Below are 22,385 nucleotides of genomic sequence, written 5' to 3'. Positions count from 1 at the left end.
ACACAGACATCATTAAAAGTAATTTATCTGCCAATATCATATATAGTACTTATAACTTCAATAATCTCTTTTTCTAATCAAGTTTTATCTTTCATTTTGATGATTCATAGTTATCTTTAGGTGTCTTAGAGTATTAAAAAGTGTTTAAAACAGCATATTTAAAATCAATTTATCTGTGAACATCAGATCGACATTGATTTTAAATAATATGTACAGTTCACTTAACTTTAACGATTCCCTTCCTAAATTCAATGAGAACAAGTTCATCTAAACTAGGTTTTTCAGTTTGTAACGAAGTAATCATGGCAGACCGTTTATTTGTAAAAGTAATTTAAACTAGTGCCTCTCTGAACGAAAACAATTAAACCGTTCATTAAGCATCGGTCGGTTGTAACTGTTGATGGGAAAACTGGACACCCTCATATCGATTAGTCCATAAACACACACACACGTAGAGCAAAACACGGGCATTCCACATTGACATGTCTGGTAAAGGTATAGAAAATTTATCATGTCCAAACAATAATTCATGCGATATCATCGATAAAAGCCGGCAAATTGTATCTATGCTGGTGGCTTTCTGCACACACTCCTGAAACACCTACGTATCACGTCATCGAAGTAAATTAACTTGTAGGAACAATTCTCCGAGAGCGATCGTGGACGCCTTTGAATTAAAACAATTACTCGCCGTTCTATATTTACCGTGATGATCGTATCAATGCAGAGACGCTAAACAATGGGCTGCGACGGGAAAAATGCAACTCATCATCAAGATCAGACAATGTGATTGTTAGAAGGAACGGAGCAAGAGAAATCTGGACCATCGTATCTGTATTCCGGACGAACCTTCCGTATTGATCAACTCAGGATAGAAAGTTTTCGACGATTCAAGGAACAGACGTTGTTGTGTGTGTCGTATCTTTTTATACAACCCATCTTTAAAATCACTACAACTATGTCGTACGGATAATTTATTCCGCCTCCTAGAAAACATGATGGATCTAAAATCTTTGCTTCCAGTATTAAAATTGAATACGTCCCACATCACTCGAAGACATTTACTAGTTATTTTTTTCCAATGTTCCGATCTAGATACACAACCTGCTGTTTTACCAACCGGAGCGCTGTTATTACATATTCATTACATCCGAACGGAAAACGAATTTATCTAATCCCTCGCAGCCGATCTCTCTTCGGGCAGTCGATAGCATTTTTTAAATTGAATCAATTGTTATTCTGAATGTGGAACGCCCCAGTAAATAATGCAGCAGTTTCGATCCAACTGCTGAATGTGGTTTTAATTCGTCGCTGTACGTTATTGACTCAATTAAACCTAAAAAACTAAATATTCAGTACAAATTTTTGCTTCTAATGGACTAGGGTGTCATACAACATGCAAATGCAAAGCGTGGCTCTACATATTTTATTAATGGACCCTAGAAGTGTTATCACCCTTATATCTAGAGGGCGAAATCCATTTCCGTGACACTATTCACGAAGTTGAATAAATATTTCTTGATATGCAGGAGTACATAGCGATAGAGCAAGGAAAATTGTATTTTTTATGGAATTGAAAGATAAATATTTGTGGTGGCATAAGAATAAAACTTTATTATGGAGGAGGATATTTGAATAAAATTGAAATTCCGATAAAGTAAAAAAATATAAATTGATTCAAAGGGGAGGAAATTGGAGGAATAACAAAGTCTTGTATACTATGAAACTGTTGACATTAGTTTGCCAATGAACGAATGGCCTGTATCGCCACAAACGGCATTAAACGGATCGTTCCAGTTTAATAAAACACAAACTAAACACGTTTGAGCTTTATTTTTAAATTCGTAACGTCAGACCGTTTGATAAGCAAATTAATCGTAACCATAAACTAGTACGTAGTCTCTACGTGCCATTTTATTGGTGACATTATCAACGTGCAAGACGTACACTTCGCAATTGATTGTAGCCTTGCAGCACCGGAAGTACCACGGTACTAACAAGTGCAAAATTAACCGTCCAGTCTGCGCTTCCATATGGGGAAACAATGTGGCAGTCACAACTTTAATAGTCACGAATCCTCGTGCTCCTCCTTTCCAACAAGATAAAGCACAAACTCATTAGCCCAACAAAATCAAACCGAAATAAAGCACCCCGCCTCTAATTTGACAATGATGCTGTGCGTTTAAAGCGGCGAATAATAAAACGCCGAATTAATTAAATATAATCTTATTGCGTAGACTTTGCGCGCCTTCTGGCACGGTCCTCGGTTGATAGGCACTTGTTCCGTCCGCGTTTCCATGGTAATACCCCAACTGTTACAACTATAAACACACGTGGCTCCCCGCAAATCAAAGGGGATGCTTGCAGACTGAAAGTCCATTAAAAAAATGTATTTACTTTTGTTTAGTCGATAATAAATAGTGGGCTTATGGTATGTTCAAATTCAATATCCTTAAAAGGATGCTAATCCAGCACTCCAATTAAATCCCTAAAACTCTCTTCCGTTTGTCCGATTTTGTGCCGTTTTCTGGTTCAAGTTGAAGGCGGTGATGCATTTCCCCATTTCGTCGGCCTTAATTACCGCTTGTCCTTCTTACAGAGTCGTAAATCGTAAACTGGTAGTTTCGGAGTACCATAATGCGCATCCACCCTTCCCCCTTCGACGTGTACTGCGTTTTATCCCAGTTATGATTTCCATTCGAGTGTTTTATTGGGCAATTGCTCTTACAGGGGGAACTGTGCTGATTTCTACCTCATTACGAGCAACGCAATACACAGCAAGAGAGATTATATCAATTAGGTGTTTTATGGGATAGAAAATTAATTGGTGCTGGCTTGGGCGCCTACTAGTGATTAGATAAACTCAGGGGAAATAAGATTAATGGTGTTAAACTGCTTTAATTTATGTTTTACATGAAAAAATTAGTATGATTACTGTGTCTTTAAGAGACTTTTGATAGATAGGGATTACATAACTGGGGAGTTATCGTTACTCAGTTCAAGAAGCTATTAACAAGTAGCCAGAATCCATTAATTTAAAGATTGTGTGGACTTCTAAGGATCAATATAAATTTAGAATACACAATTAATGGAACAATTGTATTATAAAATCAAATTCATCCGTATAAAATTATTTTATTACTCTAAATATAGAAATGAAGATATCTTAATTCCGTTAGTAGTTTCAGATTACATACTTGTGCAACACGTGTTCAAACTTATTTATATAAATTTCATAAACCTCAAGAATCTTTTCATTTAAATTGAATATTTACAAAAGATTGGTAAATGTCTTCGAATCCAATATTCCTTTATGCTCTTTGATTGTCCTTTCTCGCTACTTTCCCATTTCCATTCTGGAACAGCAGCGTTTCCCTTTTATCCGATTTGCCTTAATTACCACAAGCCCTTTCATTCTCTCATGTTTACGGCTGAACCTCAGGAAAGCCTCGGTCTGAGACAACCGAGTCCTTTGAACTGGAATACATCACTCACCCCCAAGTGCACGTACAAAACTTTTATCGCTGTTATGAGAGTTGCCCAAGAGGTTGTGTTGTGGTACGTGTTTTAAGGCAAAACTGTAAAAGTTTTACGGCGAATCGAGGTCAAAAAACAATCGAATAAAAGTGAAAGTGCTCGACAGCCCCCTTACAATGTAAGAACCTGTTCAAAGGGCGATTTCAATCATGTGTAAAATAAAATTACGTTGTGCGCAGTTCAATTCGGAGGGTGCATAAAACGGCAATATCCATAAATCTGAAAAGATTACTGCAACACTGTCTCCGAGAAGAGATATTAAACTCAGACCGAGGGCCATTGTTCCTCGAAGCAGGCCCCGTTTTGAGGTTAACCGTCCAGATTTGTCTGATTGTTCCTAACAAATTAGATCCTTGTGAGCACCGTGTTAAAATGGATTGCGGTCATAAACGGCTGCCCGAGACGGTTAATTAATATGAATTGTTTAAGAGAAACACGAGAGATATTAATTATTTTTATGGCTCTATGGAAGACCGTTTAATGAGTGAGACTTTTTCTTCGCTTTATTAATTTTAAGATTTATTCGCACGTAATCGAGTGGAAGAATTTTAATTCGAAAATCGACCTGTGCACATGCCAATTTAAAAAACTAGCAGGGGACTCTATAAACAAAGTCGTTATGTCATTACCTCTTGCGCAACTCTTTATCAAATTGGGTCCATCTATTTTTATCCGGTTTTAATTAAATGTTTTGCACACATGTTAAGAACAACTCCTTACTATAATTTTCAAGGAACTGACGTAATCTTCATATTCGTGAATGAAAACGATCATTCAATGAAACACGCACGGCCTTGATGTCATTTAATACGGTACGAAAGGAGTAATTGTAATGTAGAAATGAATATCCGCGGATGAGGCGCCTAAAAAAAGAAAAAAAAGAACATGGTTCGTGCTGTAATTACGAATATCCAATTAAAATTCCTCAGGCGTGCTCGATGCGCTCTTGGTTTATCTTTATTAATCATTTGAGTTATCTACCGGAATCGGCGAATTATTGAAATTAATTCTATGACGTATTGAAAGGCATAAGCGTTGTTTTTCATAAACATATTAAGCTGAAATTATGGTGCTGAATTAATAGGGAAAAGCAAGCAAAAATAAACGAAAATTATCACTTACGATGGTGTAATGATAATACAGTGTTTATGTTAATTTAATAATTTACATTCATTATGAATATTTTACCAAACATACAATCACAAAAGTAACAATTTTACATGTAACTTTATTCGATAAGTAAAAGGCATAATTATATGTTTGTCGTACACATTACCAACTTTCTCATAATGACATAAATATAGCTAAAGTAAATCTGATGTCACCTTGTATTAATCAAAGACTATAAAATTGAGTATTCTTATTTGGTGTAGATCTTATCACTGGTTTGCTTTTTCCATACGAATGATGTCATCAAAACCAGTTTTTAATTCAATATTAAAATTTCGTCTGCTTCCTAGATACATAAAATATTGACCATCAGTCGTGATTGAAATTTGTTTTGTGAATCACATGTCTTCAACTCAAGTGAGAGAGTAATTGAAATTTACATATAAAGAAGTCCATACGTTATACCCACGACAAGTCAACAGGTGAAATATTTCCATTACCTAAGGTTTATAATTATCGATTACAAAATATGATAATCACACGAGCGGTAACCCAAGAACCTTGTTATAAAATAGATATTTCTAGAGCTGAACTGAAAGTGAACCCGGTTATTAAAATGCTTATTTAATTTTCTGTTTGTTGCAGATCAAAAATGAGATATCTGGTACTCGTCCTTTTGGGACTGTTGGTACCGTATACGAGGGCCGAACCCTCTGTCCACATTTTAGCAGAAACCCTCGAACAAGTGGTGACCTCAACTACCTTGGAATGGGTCCCGAGCAGCAGTATTAACGACGCTTTGATCAAGAACGCCGTAGTTGGATCCAACCAAACCATTGAAGGTACTAATAATTCAATTGTATAAAAATTTTAATTAAGCTAGTTATTTTGGTTACAGCCGAGGCAGACGTCGAGGCCAATGAAGAGGACTTGGAACCACCGACAGCCCCAGTATACATTTGCAGAGCAAAGGCAAACGGAGTCTGGGTGTCTGGTCAGCTTCGCCCCGACAAGAACGTCTGCGTGATTTCTTTGTACAAGACAGTAAAGGAAGAGAAATCGTTTGAAATTCTGATCAACATCGAAAACAGTGCTCGCCTCAGCTGGGTCTACAGAAACAAGTACACCCTCAACCCACCAGGTGGCGTCTGCAGTGATGAGCAACATAAACACTTCATTGCTAGAAGGAAAGCAAAGACACACGGCAAGAAAGGGTCGTTGAGCTACTACATGGGCATCTTCGATCCCAACGAAAATTTGGGCGTGTTCCATTTAGTTGATCAAAACAACAATGAATTGGTTTTTGAAGATGGGGAGATTTTGGTTGAATCTGAACCAATCCGCTACGAATTCAAATCAATTAAATTCCATAGAACTCACCGACCCTTCCCGAGGAGGCGCACCATCCTGGGTACAGCAATTTTGAAAAACGAAGAAGAAGGTCTACAACGTGTCGAAAGTGTAATTAGTTACAACTACACCTACACTTTATCCTGGGGTAAAGGACATGGCTTACTTACTGGAGTACCAGTTTCCATTCACCTTTCCAACGGTACCACTTTGGACGGACACTGGGCCATAGCTGAGGCAAAAGACAAAGTCGAAATATCACCCATTGAGAGCTATTTGGAAGCTGGTACTGGTGTAAATGTAACCTTAGTAGGCAACTACACCGAAACTGATATTCCTTACACTGCCACCGTAGTTGCTATCTACAAAGACAATCGACGACGCGAGTGGGTCATCCACGAAAGCAAACGCGAGAGGAAAATGGTAGACGTCTATCCACATTTCGATCCAATTTACTTCCTCCACAATAACAGCCACGTACCCACCACAACGACAACCACCACGACCACCACGACAACCACAACCACCACCACAAAAACCACCTCGACCACTCAGGAAGTCACCCCCATATCTTCCCCGCCAGAAGTGATCGTCATCAACCAAAAGGCATCATCTGAAGTTGAAGCACCACCGAAGAATGAAGGCGGTGGAACCATGTTTTCCGACGACAGCGACAGCAACGCTTCATCGTTGACCAAGAATTCAGCCGAAGTGAAATCCAGTTCTGCTGTTAACGTATTCAGTGGTTTCTTATTGTTTAGTGCGATCGTGACCCTCAGGGTCACGTAAGATGAATGCCTCTTGATTGCTGTAGATCGGCGCGCCGAGTGATGATAAGTTTGCATAAAAAAAGCTAATAGTGAAATGCTTGATTAATTTCTTGAGGTTCTTCATTTCCTTAGCGTAGAACTTTATCATTTTACATCTTCGAGGTAGTTGTTCAGTTTTATGTACATAGACGTTGTAAATAAAGTGACAAAAGGATTGGAGGAGTGATTTTTTAAAGTGACAAGTTACGTCCATAGTTAGAGCGTAGTTTGAAACCAGGGGGGAATAATCTGATTCGGGGAGAATTTGCATTGACTTTATATTTTGCAATTGTCAAAAGATTGTAGCGCGTGGTAATATATTTTTGCTAAAATTACGGCTAGGTGTAACAGTATTGGAAAGGTACAAAAATCTTTTTCAATGTTCATTGTTGTAAGTTATTCAGGTGGCCTCTACGTCGTCTGACACTTTCTCTCACTCTCTTTCTCTAAACGTAAATAACTTCAATGGCCGATTCAATAAATTAGTCATAGTTACAAAGAGTTCATTCCATTTTATAAGTACAAACAGAAGTTGTTTCCATTTAGATCCAAATTAAATGTCTTTTATCTTTACGTAAATCATCTTAGCAATCAAACAGGAAATTTTAATGTTTAAGGATTTTAATGCTGTTTCAGATGTTATATAAAAATATTATGTATTATTGTAGTTCAGACATAAACACATGGTAAATCAAACATAACTTTATAATGTAAATTTAATGGTTCAGGAACGAGATAGGTGCAGCTTTATTGATTAAGGTACATATCAATGTAGAATTGAGAAAAATGTTGATTCACAGTAAAAGCGAATATGCTAAGTTGCAGTTTTTTTCAAAGGAATGAACCTAAATGTAATCATTTTAATAGTTACGATGTGATATATATATATATATTATAAAATTTAACATTATTCTCGATATGTATTCTTAAGCTTATCCAATATACTGGTGTTTTAAATTAAGTATGAAATAAAAGGATCAAAATAATGAAAAATATTGCTGTAATTTCAATATTGAATTTCTTCGTGTTCCTAAGATACCATTTTAGTCGCAGATTGTTTAATTATGTAAAGACCGAGATGACTCTATGTCAGCAGTGTGATTCAATTGTGGACTGAACATGTAAAAATATAATTGTGTACATTTTATGTATGTAGATATTATAAAATATACTTAAAAATATTCGAATATTGATGTGCTTTTTATTTATTTATCTACATCCTACCAAACCTTTAATTAAAAACAATTAAAAAAAAATAATGTTGAGCAAGTCCCAATAAAGGAATACATTCCAAGGGTATTCTAAAATTTCCCCGGCTTTAGGAAATGGTTTCCGATTCAAATATTTACAGTAAATATTGACCATTTCCTGTAATCGCATTAGCACCATATTCAATTATCGAACAATTCGTAAACGCATTGCGACAATGAGCAAGGGAGATCCCCCGCAACGCACAAGTCGGTTTGGACGCGTTTCGATGCTGCACACGTTCATTTATATCCAGCTTAAAAACGGTAAATTGATTATAAGCATTTATATTGCAAATTGAATTTCATAGACGGTCATTATTGCGAACGCGGATTCGAACAAAGGAAGGGGGCGAATTCGTCGGGCCATTCAGGTTGTTCAAAAAGCGGGAACGAACATGATACATCTGCTCGTTTCGCAATAACACTTCCTTTTGATGAAGGGAAATGTTATACGTAATTTTATAATGTTTACGTGTGGACAGAATGAAACATATTAACTTGATTCTAATTACTAACACCTTTGTGTACAAGACTAGGATTCTAAATTTGTCAAAGGGACAAGTATTTCAATTTGTTTTCTATTGAATATTCGAATTATTTAAATATTAAAAGAGAATTTAAAAATAAGTGTATTAATATTTAACTTTTTGAATATATAAATATGTATGGAAATATTTGAATTTTTGAATATATGAATATTATTCAAATTATCAACATACAAAATTTATTAGTTTAATTCAAAGAATTATTAAGATAAATAATAATATTTAATAATTTTATTTTTCATTAAGGAAAAAAATAATTTTAATAATTCAAATATTTTATTTTCAATTTTTAAGAATAAAGAATATAAATAGTATCATCATAATATGTAAATTGGAGTAGGAAATTTAAAAATGAAAATATTTAAACATGAGAATCTAAAAATATGTTTAGTGTTTAATAATACTATACAGGAATCTTATGTGGAACGGGATTAATACGATAATTGGAGTATAAAATTAAAAATCAGATGTTTTCTTGCAGTAAATTGGAGTAATAAACTGTGATATCGAATATAAGAAATTTTGACTTAATAATAAGTTAGATACAATTCAGTTTATGTTAAAAAGTTTTTAATTTAATTTACAGCTTTATTTCAAAAGTTATAAGATTTATAATTCATATACGTAATTATTCATCAGAAATTAAATTTGATGATAAAGTCCACTTTAAGTATTATTGAATAAGAAAATTCTTATAATAAATTAGTTTCAATAGTAAAATATAATATGTATTCGAAAATCAAAATTTTCGAATATATAAATTATAAAATTCAAATTATAATATTCAAAATATTTTTATTTAATACGTGCCCCCTATTAAAAAATATTAAGATTCAACTAATATTCTTATGAATAAAATAATTCATAAAGAAATAAAGTTGATAAATAGGTGTATAAAATAATAAGTGTCCAGTGCGGTAAAATGCTGTATTGAAATTTAATCCGTTGTTATTTGGAAAAGTATCAATACATAAATTAATTGATAAAAATGTAAAAAGGTAAGATTTCGAGTAATAAAAAATGTACTGTATTTTAAAAATAATACGACATATAATAATATATCATAAACTGTACTTTTATCATTATCGAAGAAAAAAAATTGTAAATTATTTTCATTAATGGCAATTATTTTATGAACATTTTATATTAATAAATATTTAATCAATTCAGTTTAAATATAGTTTGTAATTATTTTAGTTATAAATGTTACTGTAGATAAATTTAATCGTTTGGTTAATTGAAACACTATTAATAGGTGAATTAGAAAATATATTTAAGAATAAAATATTCAAATATCGGATTTGTTTGAATGCATGAATATATTAACATAATTATTATCCGAATTAATAATTAGTTAATTTAATTCCAAAATTTAATTTAATTTAAAGATTTAATATTCTTATAGTCGTAATTCTTATGTAAACATTTTATGTTAATAAATATTCACTATTTAGATATAATATGTTTATCAGAAATTATTTTTAGTTCTAAAATACACCATACAATAAATTAAATAGTTGTTATATTATATAAAATTGTATTGATATGTAAATTATTAAATGAAATTCAGAAAATTATTTTATTATTTTATATTTAACTACTCTATATGTATTCAAATTTTTTGAATATAAGCATGTTGAAACTATGTTTTAACATTTTTATTAACAATAATTCAGAAAAATATTAAATTTGATAATAATAATGATTATAAATTACTTTTAATAATTGTAATGTAATTTTATATGAACGAATAATCAAATATTTATATACATATATTTTATTTACCTGAACCTATTTTTAATTTAAAAAAATTCTATACAGGAAGTTAATTCTCTATATATTATTCGAATAAAATGTGTATTCGAAAAATTAAATTTTTGAATATGTATATGTTAATCACATTTTGTTTTTAATTTCGAGTTATATTAAAAATCTTAAGATTTAAAATAAAAAATTAAAATCGTTGATAAATTTTACTCTTATCATTGTTGGATAAAAATAATTACTCTCAATCACTTTCAATGCTCGTAATTTTTATATGAACATTTTATATTAAGGAGCATTCAAATTTTTAAATATTCATTCATTTGATATAATTTTTCAATTTTTAAAAATGCAATACATTAATTCATGTCGTTATGTAATTTAAAACAGGATTAATACGCAAATTTAAGAATAAAATTGAAAAAAGAATATAATATATTAGTCGAATAATAAAATATCTCTTCAAAAATATAAAAATTTGAATATATATATATTAAAATTCAAATTAGTGATATTCAAATTATTTTAATTTAATTTCTTATTAATTTAATTTAAAGTTCTATGAATAATATTAAGATTTAACTAACATTTTTATATATAATGATTTATAAAAAAAGATAATAATTGTAAATTACTTTTTTTATGAGTAATTTTATATTAATGAACATTCAAATTTAGGTTCATCTGAAATAATTATTCAGTTTTTAAAAATTCTGCATATGAATTTAATTCATTTTGTTATTTGAAACAGATATTAATACAGTAATAAAATTAAAAATATATTATATTTAATAATAATAATATTATTCGAATAATAAAATATGTTTTCAGAAATCAAAATGTTGGAATGTATAAATAAACTGTACTTTTAATTTAATTTCGAGTTCTATTAATAACTTTAAGATTTAACTAACGTCATTACACTTAATAAATCGTTAGAAAAAATAAAATTATTGATTAACTTTATTATTGTTGTTTTTGAATAAAAAAATAATAATTATAAATTACTTTCAGTACTTATAATTTTTATATAAACATTTTATATTAATGATCATTCAATTTTTTTAATGTATTATACTCATTTGAAATAATTTTTCAGTATATAAAAATTTGCACATGAATTTAATTTGTTTTGCTATTTCAAACAATATTACTACGCAAATTGAATAATATATAAAATTGAAATTAGGGATATTAAAAATATTTTTGTTTAATTTCGAGTCGTATTATTCTCTTAAGATTTAACTAACATTCTTATACATAATAATTCATAAAAAAATAAAATTGTTGATAAACTTTACTCTCTTAATCATTGTTGAATAAAAAAATAATTATTGTAAATTATTCAACATTTATAATTAAATATTCATCTGAAATAATTTTTCATTTTTTAAAAATATTGTACAGGAATTTATTTCGTTATTTGAAACATTGTTAATACACAAATTGGAGAATAAAATTTAGAACAATATAAATATTACTCAAATAATAAAATAAGTACATATTCGAAAATCAAAATTTTAGAATTATGAATATTTGAAATATTTTAATTTTATTTCACAAAAAAATTAATTTTAATGATACACATGAACAAAATAATAATTATTGTAAATTTCTTTCAATATACTAAATTTTTATATAAACATTTTATATTTATGGATCAATATTTAATTATATTATTTTAATCTGAAAACAATTTTTAGTTTTAAAATAGTATTAATAGGTGAAACAAAGTATAAAGTTAAAAGTAGGTGAAATATATCACATATTCGAATAATGGAATATGTAGTCACAAATTGCTTTCAATCACCATAATTTTTATATGACCATAAACATTTTCATATTAGTGCATTCACACATTAAAATAAAAATAGGAATAGAGTCACATCAACTCGCTAACACATCTACTCGAAATCGTAACGTTGACAAGCACAATTCTAGATTGTAATCATCGCTAATGGACGTCCTTGACACAATAGACACTTTGACAACAACAAAAATTGTTTATAGCGGCTTTTTAATACTAATTATCATGATTGAATTCGCTGATGATGGACGTGTCCATAATTTCCCATTTTAATCCGGCTGACATCATCCGCTAATCATTTTCGCAATTGATAATTTTGTGGGTCGTCACAGAGCGTTGGACTAGATTTTAATTTTTCGGCTCGACACGTGATTTTGTTGTTATGCTGTTGTGTGGACATGACCGTAATTTTTATCGCCTAATTTAAGAAATTTCGTTTAAAAATCACACACAAATTTAGCATGCCAACGATGTAACACAACAAATTGAATCGATAAAATCTATGAATATAAAGTAATTCTTGTATATCTAGTAACATTAACGTTGATTGTGTAATTTTATTTTTTTTTTTTTTTAACATAAACATCAAGAATTTTTTAACAGTCCTTAACATACAAGATAAAATCACTGTAAGGTAAAAGTATTAAAATTCACTTTTGTGAATTCCCAGGACAACGCAAAAACGAATAAAGCACGCAATTTGCATTACTATCTGTCAACGCTCCCCACATATCAGGCGCCATCTGCTGTTTGTACGTTTTTCGCATTGAATTAGCAACTAATTAATTTAATTGATCTGTTAAGACAATGCAACAGTTAAATTTATCCAGTTTTTCATGGTGAACATGGCCGTGACAGGCATTTAAAAAAAATATTGCCCGACAGTGAAAATTGCAGGGACTCACTAAAAAACAGAAAGTGTTACAAATATTAAGTGAAATATGTAAATATTTTTTATAAAGTTCCCAAACATAATTCTATTAAAATTACTTTACTTATCTTTTTTACTTCCATTATAGCCTTAGAAAACCATGAATTCGCTCCATGTTTCATTGTGGGACATAATAAAACAAATAAAGTCACATTTTAATATAAAATTGTGTTACAATGAATTTTACAATTTTGTAAATATGCTTTAAAAATGGCATTTAGACCTTTGTTGTAAGAAAATTATAAGTTATAATATAAAATTCTCAAAAAAAAAAAAAAAAAATGAATTGTGAAAAATGGCATGGCATATTTATATAATATTGTTCAAACTGTATTGCAATAAAAGTTCTAAAATAACATTAAATTTACATTAGGACCTTTAAAGAATTATGTCTTAGCCCTTGTTTTATTTAATCTCGGAATAATTTAACAAAGAAAGATGAATTTTAATATAAGTACTCAATAAATAATAGAAAATGTCAAATAAATTTTGTTAGAAATATTGAATGAAATATGTAAATAATTTCTATAAACTTGTCAAAATAAATCTGTTAAAACAACTTAATAAATATGCATTTTATTGGTTTTATGAATTATGAACAATGAATGAATGTTTCTTTGTGACACAGAAGAACTGAACAAATAAATATAAGTTTTATTATAACAATATACAACAATGAAATTTACAATTTTTCAAATATGTATTACAAATTAAAATTGTTTATAGCTTTGTTGTAATAAAATTGTAAATATGTTCTAGTTAATATAAAGAACTCGATCAAAAGTAAATTGTGTTATAAAAATTTCATGACATATTTATATAATATTGTACAAATTGCATTGCAATAAATATTCTAAAATAACATATTAAATTTACATATCAACCTTTAAAAAATTATGAATTAATCCTTGTTTTAATATCAAAATAATTTAAAAAAGAAAGATGAATATTAATACAAGGACTTAATAAAAAACAGAAATGTCAAATAAATTTTGTTGTTAATATTAAATGAAATATATAAATAATTTTCTACAAAGTTATAAGTAATAAATTGGTTAAAATAATTTATTAAATTTGCATTTATTGTTTCTTTACTTGCGTTATAACCTTAGAAAATTATGTATTAGCTCTCGTTTCAGTGAGGGATAGAAAAATTGACCAAAGGAAGATAAATTCTGCCACAATGAAATCGATAATTTTGCAAACATTTATTAAATAGGGAAATAGATTTTAAATTAAAATTATGTAGAGCTTTATTGTAAGAAAATTGTAAATTTGTTTCAATTAAAATAAAAAATAAATATTCTAAAATAACATTTACACTTCAAACTTAAAAAATGCTGAATTTATCCTTGTTTTAATATTAGAATAATTAACAAAGAATGATGGATTTTATTGACGTAATCAATTTGTTAAAATAATTTATTAAATCTGCCTTTATTGTATTTTACTTTATATATTTAGAATATTATTATTTATATACTATTATTATTATTATTATTATTATATATTATTCTAGCATAACATATCAAATTTACACTACAACCTCTAGAAAATTATGTATTACTCCTTGTTTTAATATTAGAATAGTTTAATAAAGAAAGATGGATTTTAATATAAGGACTCAATAAAAAACAAACAATGGCAAATAAATTTAGTTACAAATATTGAATAAAATATGTAAAAATATATTTTTTTAATCTTACCAAAATAAATCTAGTAAACTAACTTATTGAATTTGCAATTTATTGTTTTTTATTTGCATTATAACCTTAGAAAATTATAAATTTTCATGATGAGATATAAAAATTGAACAAAGGAAGATAAATTTTATTATAACATTCAGCCACAATTTTCTAAATATGCATTACAAATGACAAAATAAATTTTAAATTAAAGTTTTTATGGCTTTGTTCTAAGAAAATTATAAATTTGTTCTAGTTAATTTAAAGAACTCAATAAAAAATAAATTATTATTAGAAAAATTGCAAATTGTTCAAATTATATTACAATAAATATTATAAATCAATATTACAACCTTTAAACAACCATGAATTAGCTCTTGTTTTAATTTTAGATAAGATAATTTAACAAAAAAAAAAAAAAAATTCAAGTAAAAAACGGAAAATGTCAAATAAATTTTGTTGCAAATATTCAGTGAAATGTTTAAATATTCTTCTACAAATTTGCCAAAGTAAATCTGGAAAATAACCTATTAAATTTGTATTTTATTGTTTAGAAAATAATGGATTAGCTCATATAACTTTGTGGCACAGAAAAATTTAACAAAGAAAGATAAATTTTAATATAACATCCACCACAATGAAAATAGACATTAAAAATAAAAACTGTATTTAAATTAAAATTTATAGTTCTGTTGCAAGATAATTAGCAATTTGTTCCAGTCAATTTACAGTACTTAATAAAAAATTGTAAATTGTGTTACAATAATTACATGAAATATTTAAATAATATAGTTCAAATTACTAATGCAAATTAATTTGAAATAACTTATTAATTAAACTTGCATTATAATTTCAAAAAATATTTGAAATAGTTTTAGTTTTCTATGGAATAAATTACCAAATAAAGAAACATTTGTATACAAGGAACTCAATAAAAATAACAAAATATCAAATAAATATTGTTACGAAAATTCAATAAAATATTTAATTACTTTTCTACAAAGTTGTTATTTAAATAAACATGCTAAAATAACATATTAAATATACATATTATTATTTTTTACATTTAACCTTTAGGAAATTATTAATTAACTCTTGTTTCGAAAAAGGCAAATGCATTTGTTGAAATAGCTTATTAAATTTTACATATTATCAGATGGAATAAATTAACAAATTAATACAAGGAACTCAATAAAAATTAAAAAAAAAAATATTAAACAAATTTTGTTACGAAAATTCAAAGAAATATATCAATACTTTGGTATAAAGGTGCTATTAAAATAAATATGCTAAGACAACTTATTAAATGTACATTTGCATTTAACCATTTCGAAATTATCAATTAATTTTTTTTTCTTTCTCGGACAGAAAAGTTTGCATTATAATTTTTAGAAATTTTATTATTGTGAGCTAGAATATATTAAATAAATTTTGTTATGAAAAAAGAATGAAACACTGCTAAAAAGTTGCCGTTGAAGTAAATCTGCTAATATGACTTATTAAATTTGAATTTTATTGTTAATAACTTGGATTTTAACCTTTAGAATTACGAATTAGCTAAATAAATATAAATTTTGGTATAACATTATCACACAATGAAAATTGCAATTTAGCAAATATATAATATTTGTGCCTTTTTAAAGGCAGTTACTACTTGATCCAAAGAGTGTTCCTAACATCTACAATACAGACGCTATAAAATATAATTTTCCAAATGTTTTGAATTTCAGATACTTAAATAATAAATGATACATATTAGTTTCGCTGTAAAAAGTTATAAATTTTTTCGAATTAATATAACGAACACAATCCAAAATAGTTAATTAGTAGTAATTGCTTGAAATATTATTCTTCACATTATTGTTGCAAAATAAACTAGTAAAATAACTTTAAATTTACGTTATTACCTTTAGAAAATTATGAATTATTGACAGATAAAATAAATTATCAAGAAAATATAAATTTAAATACAAAGAACTAAATAAAAAGCAGAAGATGATATCAAAAAAACTTTTTTACGAAATATTGAATGAAATATGTAAATAAAATTCAAATAAATCTCCTAAAATAACTTAAAATTTGCATTTTATTATTGTTCACTCATATTACAGCTTTAAGAAAATTGTCAGTTACTTCTTATTTTATTGTTATACACTAAATTTGGAAAAAGGAAAATTATATATTGGTTCCAGTTAATATAAAGGATTCCTTAAGGAAAACATAAATAAATTAATTATATTATAAATATCACATTAAATATTTAAATAATACAGTTTAAACTGCTATTGAAATAAATATGTTAAAATTACTTATTAAATTTGCCCAATAACGTTCAGAAAATTATGAATTAGCTCTTGATTTTATCCAAGAAACTCAAAAAAATATATATAATATAATAAGTAAATGACAAATTTGCTCTAGTTAATATAAAGAATTCAATAAAAATTAACAAATTCTGTTACAAAATTAAATTAGTTATTATAAAGAAATATATAAAAATTGTCAGATAGAATAATGCAAGAAAGAAAGACAAAGAATTCAATAAAAAACACAAAATATAAAATATTTTTTTACGAAAATTGAGTGAAATAATTAAATAATTTTCTATAAAGTTGTTATTGAAATAAATCTATAGCCTGTATAAAATATGAAAAATTAGACTATGAAAAATATATTTTAATGTAGCATTCTGTCACAATATTATTGTAATTTTGCAAAGATGCATTAAAAATAACAGAATAGTTTTTTAATTAAAAATATTTATTGTTTTGTTGCAAGAAAATTATAAATTTGTTCTACTTAATATAAAGAACTCAATAAAAAAGTAAATTATGTTACAAAATTGCTTGAAATATTTAAATAATATTCTTCAAATTACTATTAAAATAAATCTGTTAAAGTAACTTATGAAATTTGCCCAATAACCTTTAAAAAATTATAAATCTCTTGGTTTATTATGAGAAAGAATATTAAATAGAATTGAATGAAATACATAAATACTTTTCTATAAATATGTCGTTAGAATAAAACTGATAAAATACCTAATTAATTTGAATTTTATTGTTTTTACTCACATTAAAACCTTTAGAAAAATAAGATATATTTTAACATAAAAGCTTCAATAAAAAACAGAAGAACAGAATGTCAAATGTTGACACTCGAATGTATTTTGCTACAAAAACTTGTCTTTTATTAAAATCCTTAAGGAATTATAATGTAATCTTGTTTCACAAACAAACAGAAAAAAAATTGACTAAAAATACCTTTTTATATAAAGAACTGAATAAAAAAGAAAAAAAATGCATGATATATTAAATATTTTTCTACAAAGTTACCAGTTGTTAAAATCAATTATTAAATTTTTCATTTTATTTTAATTTTTAGAAAATTATGAATATAGGCACTTGTTTCATTAACAAACGGAAGATAATTGACAAAGAGGAATAAATTTTAATACAAAGTATCCAATAAAAAATAGAACACATCAAATGTAACTGATAAAAATTGTGTTAAGAAAATAATATGAAATATTTTTCTACAGTGCAGTAGATCTGTTTAAATATCTTATTAAATTTGTATTTTACTATAATCTTTACACAAATATTAATTAGATATTGTTTCATTGTCAGGCTGAAAAATAGGTCAAAAAGTTACATATTAAAATAATAAAACTCAATAAAACAACAGAAAATGTCAGACATAAAAGGTAAAAATTGTGTTAAGAAAATTGCATGAAATATTTAAATACTCTTACAAAGTTTCTATTGCAATAAATCTGCTGAAATAACTTATTAAATTTGCACGGATCGTGGATAGTTTTAAAAGAAAGGACCAACTAATTTATGAGTCTATTAAACTTGAAGATTACTTTAAAACTCCTTCACCAAGTTGAAAGTCAAACTAACCCCTTAAGTCGGCCGACTTTAACTCTCAATAAACCGTACAAAGTATTTGTAAGTATTCTTTTTAACTTTTAAACACATTTTAATGCATATTTTAGATTCACATTCGCTTAATCGGCTTGATAACAATGCAAGCAATTAAAACACGTCTTCACGACTACAATAAAAGTCAGTAACCGCTTTTTAAATTGGACAGCAAATAAGTGTCCAGCAAGAATGACTGCTGAAGTAAACATCATCGAGTTAATTAAGCCTTTCTCTTAGGCTTAATACAATGAGTGCGGAATGCGAACAATGGATGCAAAAATACTGTTGCAAATTAGAACAAAACATTAACAAAGGATTAATTAAAATCATTATAGTTAAATAAAAAATTCTCATTAAAAATTTAGATTTAGATTTAGTTCATTCTTAAATTATTCAATATATTAAATTGTTTTACACTTTTTTTGACTTTGTTAACTTTTTCGACACATTTATTTATTGAAAATTAGCTTTTAATTAATATGATAGTTAATACCAGATTTCGTCAAATATTTATAAGATATTCTCATATTTATTCATAATCAAAAAATTTTAATTGATATTAACTTTATCGAATTAATCTTAATTAATGTATTATTTTATTTAAAACTAGACTATTAAAAAATTAATACCTATTCGATTCTATTACTATCTTCCCTACTCACAAATAAGTGATCATACCTGAAAATAAATAAAATACACATTAGTCAAATGGTTCAGTTACAAATTGTTACTTACAATTAAAAATCCTTAGGATTTTGTAACGTTCGTGATAAAATTTCAAACATCGATGGATGAATATGTAATAAGAGCCTCCATGTTATTTAATTACATGGAAAATGTTGCGCACCTAACAACTTACGACTTAATTCTTGAGTATTTAAAAGGATTTATTACATGAAGGTGAAATTCACAACATCAAGTGTAATCCTATACATATTTGTTTCATAAATCTTGTATAATTATTAATTCCAGTTAGAAATCTTGTGGAATTAAATTTATCCATTTACGATTTGTTACTCTATATTTGTAAAAACGTATCATGGGTATCCTATAACTAACAGGTCTTAATTAAATAAATAATGATCCATCTAAATTAATTTTTTAGCAAAATTTGGTTTAACTTATTTTTGATCATTATTTGTAGATTAACTACAGCATAGGTTACTGACAAACCTAAATAACAACAATTAGAAAGTCGAATTAATTGCCAACAAAAAAGGTCTACTTATTAATACTATTAAATAATCTTCAGAATAAGTATAAAAGCCGATTGCCATCTAATTTTTTTCGAATTAAATACCAAATTGAATATTTTATATGCAAATATCTCGACAAGAATCACTCACACTCTTATAAAAAATTAGGATACACCAAGAAATAAACAATTTTAAAGAAAATCTACAACAAAATGATGATAAAATGACATTTTTTTGAACAAAACTTGAGTGAGTTTTTGTCATTTTGAAAAATTAGTAAAAGTGCATTTTAAAGGAATAGCCAATATTCACCAAAGAAACCCGAAAGAAATTGTAGAAGGGTTAAGTTCGTCCTTTTTTCAATTTTCTTACGGGTAGAAATAGGGTAATATATTTAGCGGAAGGGATTACTCATTATCTTCTCTTTTTCACTATTATGTTTTGCACAGTTTCTAAGAAAAAAATATTTTCTCTAACACTGGTAACCGAAATCCTCAGGTGAGAAAAGCAGCAGCCCGTTCTTGGTTAAAACGACATAACAAAAATATAGGAATTTCGGTCTTTTTATGGGCTTATATCTCATAACACATTTAATAATTTATTTGAATGAATTTTTATAGATTTTAACATTTTTGTTCCAAAATATACCGTTTATCCACAAGAAAAGTTCAAAATTTATTTAAAATATCACATTTTTGTACTGTTTAGAAATGCAAGGAACAAATTTAATTAAACCTAGAAAAAGTGCATTTTAGCGGATTAGCCAACTTTCAGTCATCAAAGAAACCCAAATGAAATTGTAGATGGGTTCAATTCCTCATTTTTTTTTTAATTTTCCTACAGATAGAAATAGGGTAATATATTTTTAGAAAAAAGAATTACACATTATCCCTTTTCACTAATACAGTTTCGAAGAAAAAAATATTTTCTCAAACATTGATATCCTCAGTACACGTTTAATAGTTTATGTGAATAAATTATAGTGTTTCAAAATTGCTGGAGTACAGAACTACCATCAAAGAGGTCAAAATAAGTTGATTGGACCAAATTTATATACATATACCAAAATCACATTTTTGTACACTATTTAGAAATACGAGAAACAAATTTAATGAAATATAGTAAATGTGCACTGAGAGGATTAGTCAACTTTCAGCTACTATAGAAACCCAAAAAAAAATTGTAGAAGGGTTAAATTCCTGTATTTTTTTTAATTTTCCTACGGGAGAAAATATGCTAATATTTTTATATCGAAAAGGATTATCTTCCCTTTTTCACTATCGTATTTTATATTTTATTTTTTATATATATTATCATTTTTGTATTAAACTATACAATGTTTCAAAATTGCTGGTACACAGAGCCACCCCCATAAAAGTCAAAATAAGTTAACTGGACCAAATTTATATACATATATATACGCTTAATAGGGAGAAGTGTTCAAAGTTTATTTAAAAAATCAAATTTTATTCACTGTTCAGAATATGCGAGAAACAAATTTAATTACATTTAGTAAAAGTGCATTTTGGAGTCAACTTTCAGTCACCAAAGAGTCGCAAAAGAAATTGTAGAACAGTTTAATTGAATAATAAACTTTTTCCATAAATATATTGAGGCAAATTCTGAGAAGTCTCCTCTTTTCATGACCCCATTTTTCTGATGCCACTGAATATTTATTAAAACTATTAAGCTTAATTGCACAATTTAGAAGAAAGAAGTACTCTTGATTAATTTTGATTATCACAGTCATTTTTGAGATATTTCAGTTTCAAATAATTGGAATCTACATATTAAGAACTATCTATTCCTCAGAAATGGTCCAAGTTCCTTTCTACTTAGCAACGCAAGACGATATGTCCAATTGATGAATTTGATTGAATATTATTTAATATTGTACTAGGTCAGAAGAGATAAGTTAAAATCACATTTTTCTAATGAAATTTATGTCTTCTGATCCACTGCTCTAAACAAATTATGAAATGAAATGTGAATAATTAATGAAATGTTTAGATACTATATTACACTGTATATCTTTTGCTATATATCAGAGGTGTCCAATCTGCGGCTCTTTGAAGGATTGTTTGTGGCTCTCGATAAATGTAACCGAATTCCCTTTTCATTCAAAAAGAGAAGTGAAATAAAGTGTTCAATTTTTAATATTTAAATTCAATACACATATTTTGTACTTTTATTTATGTTTTCAATAAATATAATTTCGGTGAACAAATTTTTTTATACCTCTTTTTGTACACTTTTTAAATACGTGTTTAATTGCGGCTCGCGAAAAATTTGAAATTTTGAAAAATGACTCGGATTATCAAGGAGTTTGGCCACCTCTGCTATATACTATACTATTTGATATTCCGATATATTTCTAACATTTCTTTCTGTTTTACTGAACTAGAGGTTAACCTATTCTTCAGTTTACAGTGTATTCTGTTATGTGGAATTTGTTTGAAATTTGTTAATTAT

The 22,385-nt window shown here is 27.4% G+C and overlaps 2 protein-coding genes across 4 annotated transcripts in view; one reads left to right on the top strand and one right to left on the bottom strand.

Annotated features, from left to right (window-relative positions):
- Nucleotides 1-7,995, top strand: part of LOC109594030 (protein unzipped) — a 40,038-nt gene extending 32,043 nt beyond the window's left edge. For 2 of the 3 annotated variants that reach the window (XM_049965915.1, XM_049965914.1), the window contains exons 3-4: nt 5,293-5,489; nt 5,546-7,995. In XM_049965915.1, coding sequence (XP_049821872.1) covers nt 5,293-5,489; nt 5,546-6,786 — 1,438 coding nt within the window. In that variant the 3' untranslated portion in view covers nt 6,787-7,995. Of the gene's footprint in view, nt 1-5,031; nt 5,130-5,292; nt 5,490-5,545 lie in introns of those variants that run through there. The other variant, XM_049965916.1, reaches the window with a different exon arrangement.
- LOC109594007 (mitoguardin) overlaps nt 1-22,385 on the bottom strand; it is a 121,847-nt gene that overhangs the window by 50,055 nt on the left and 49,407 nt on the right. The gene's annotated exons all lie outside the window — the stretch shown is intronic.

The sequence above is a fragment of the Aethina tumida genome, chromosome 4, assembly GCF_024364675.1.
Source record: "Aethina tumida isolate Nest 87 chromosome 4, icAetTumi1.1, whole genome shotgun sequence".
Classification (NCBI taxonomy): domain Eukaryota; kingdom Metazoa; phylum Arthropoda; class Insecta; order Coleoptera; family Nitidulidae; genus Aethina; species Aethina tumida.
This window is presented reverse-complemented; position numbering and strand designations above follow the sequence as displayed.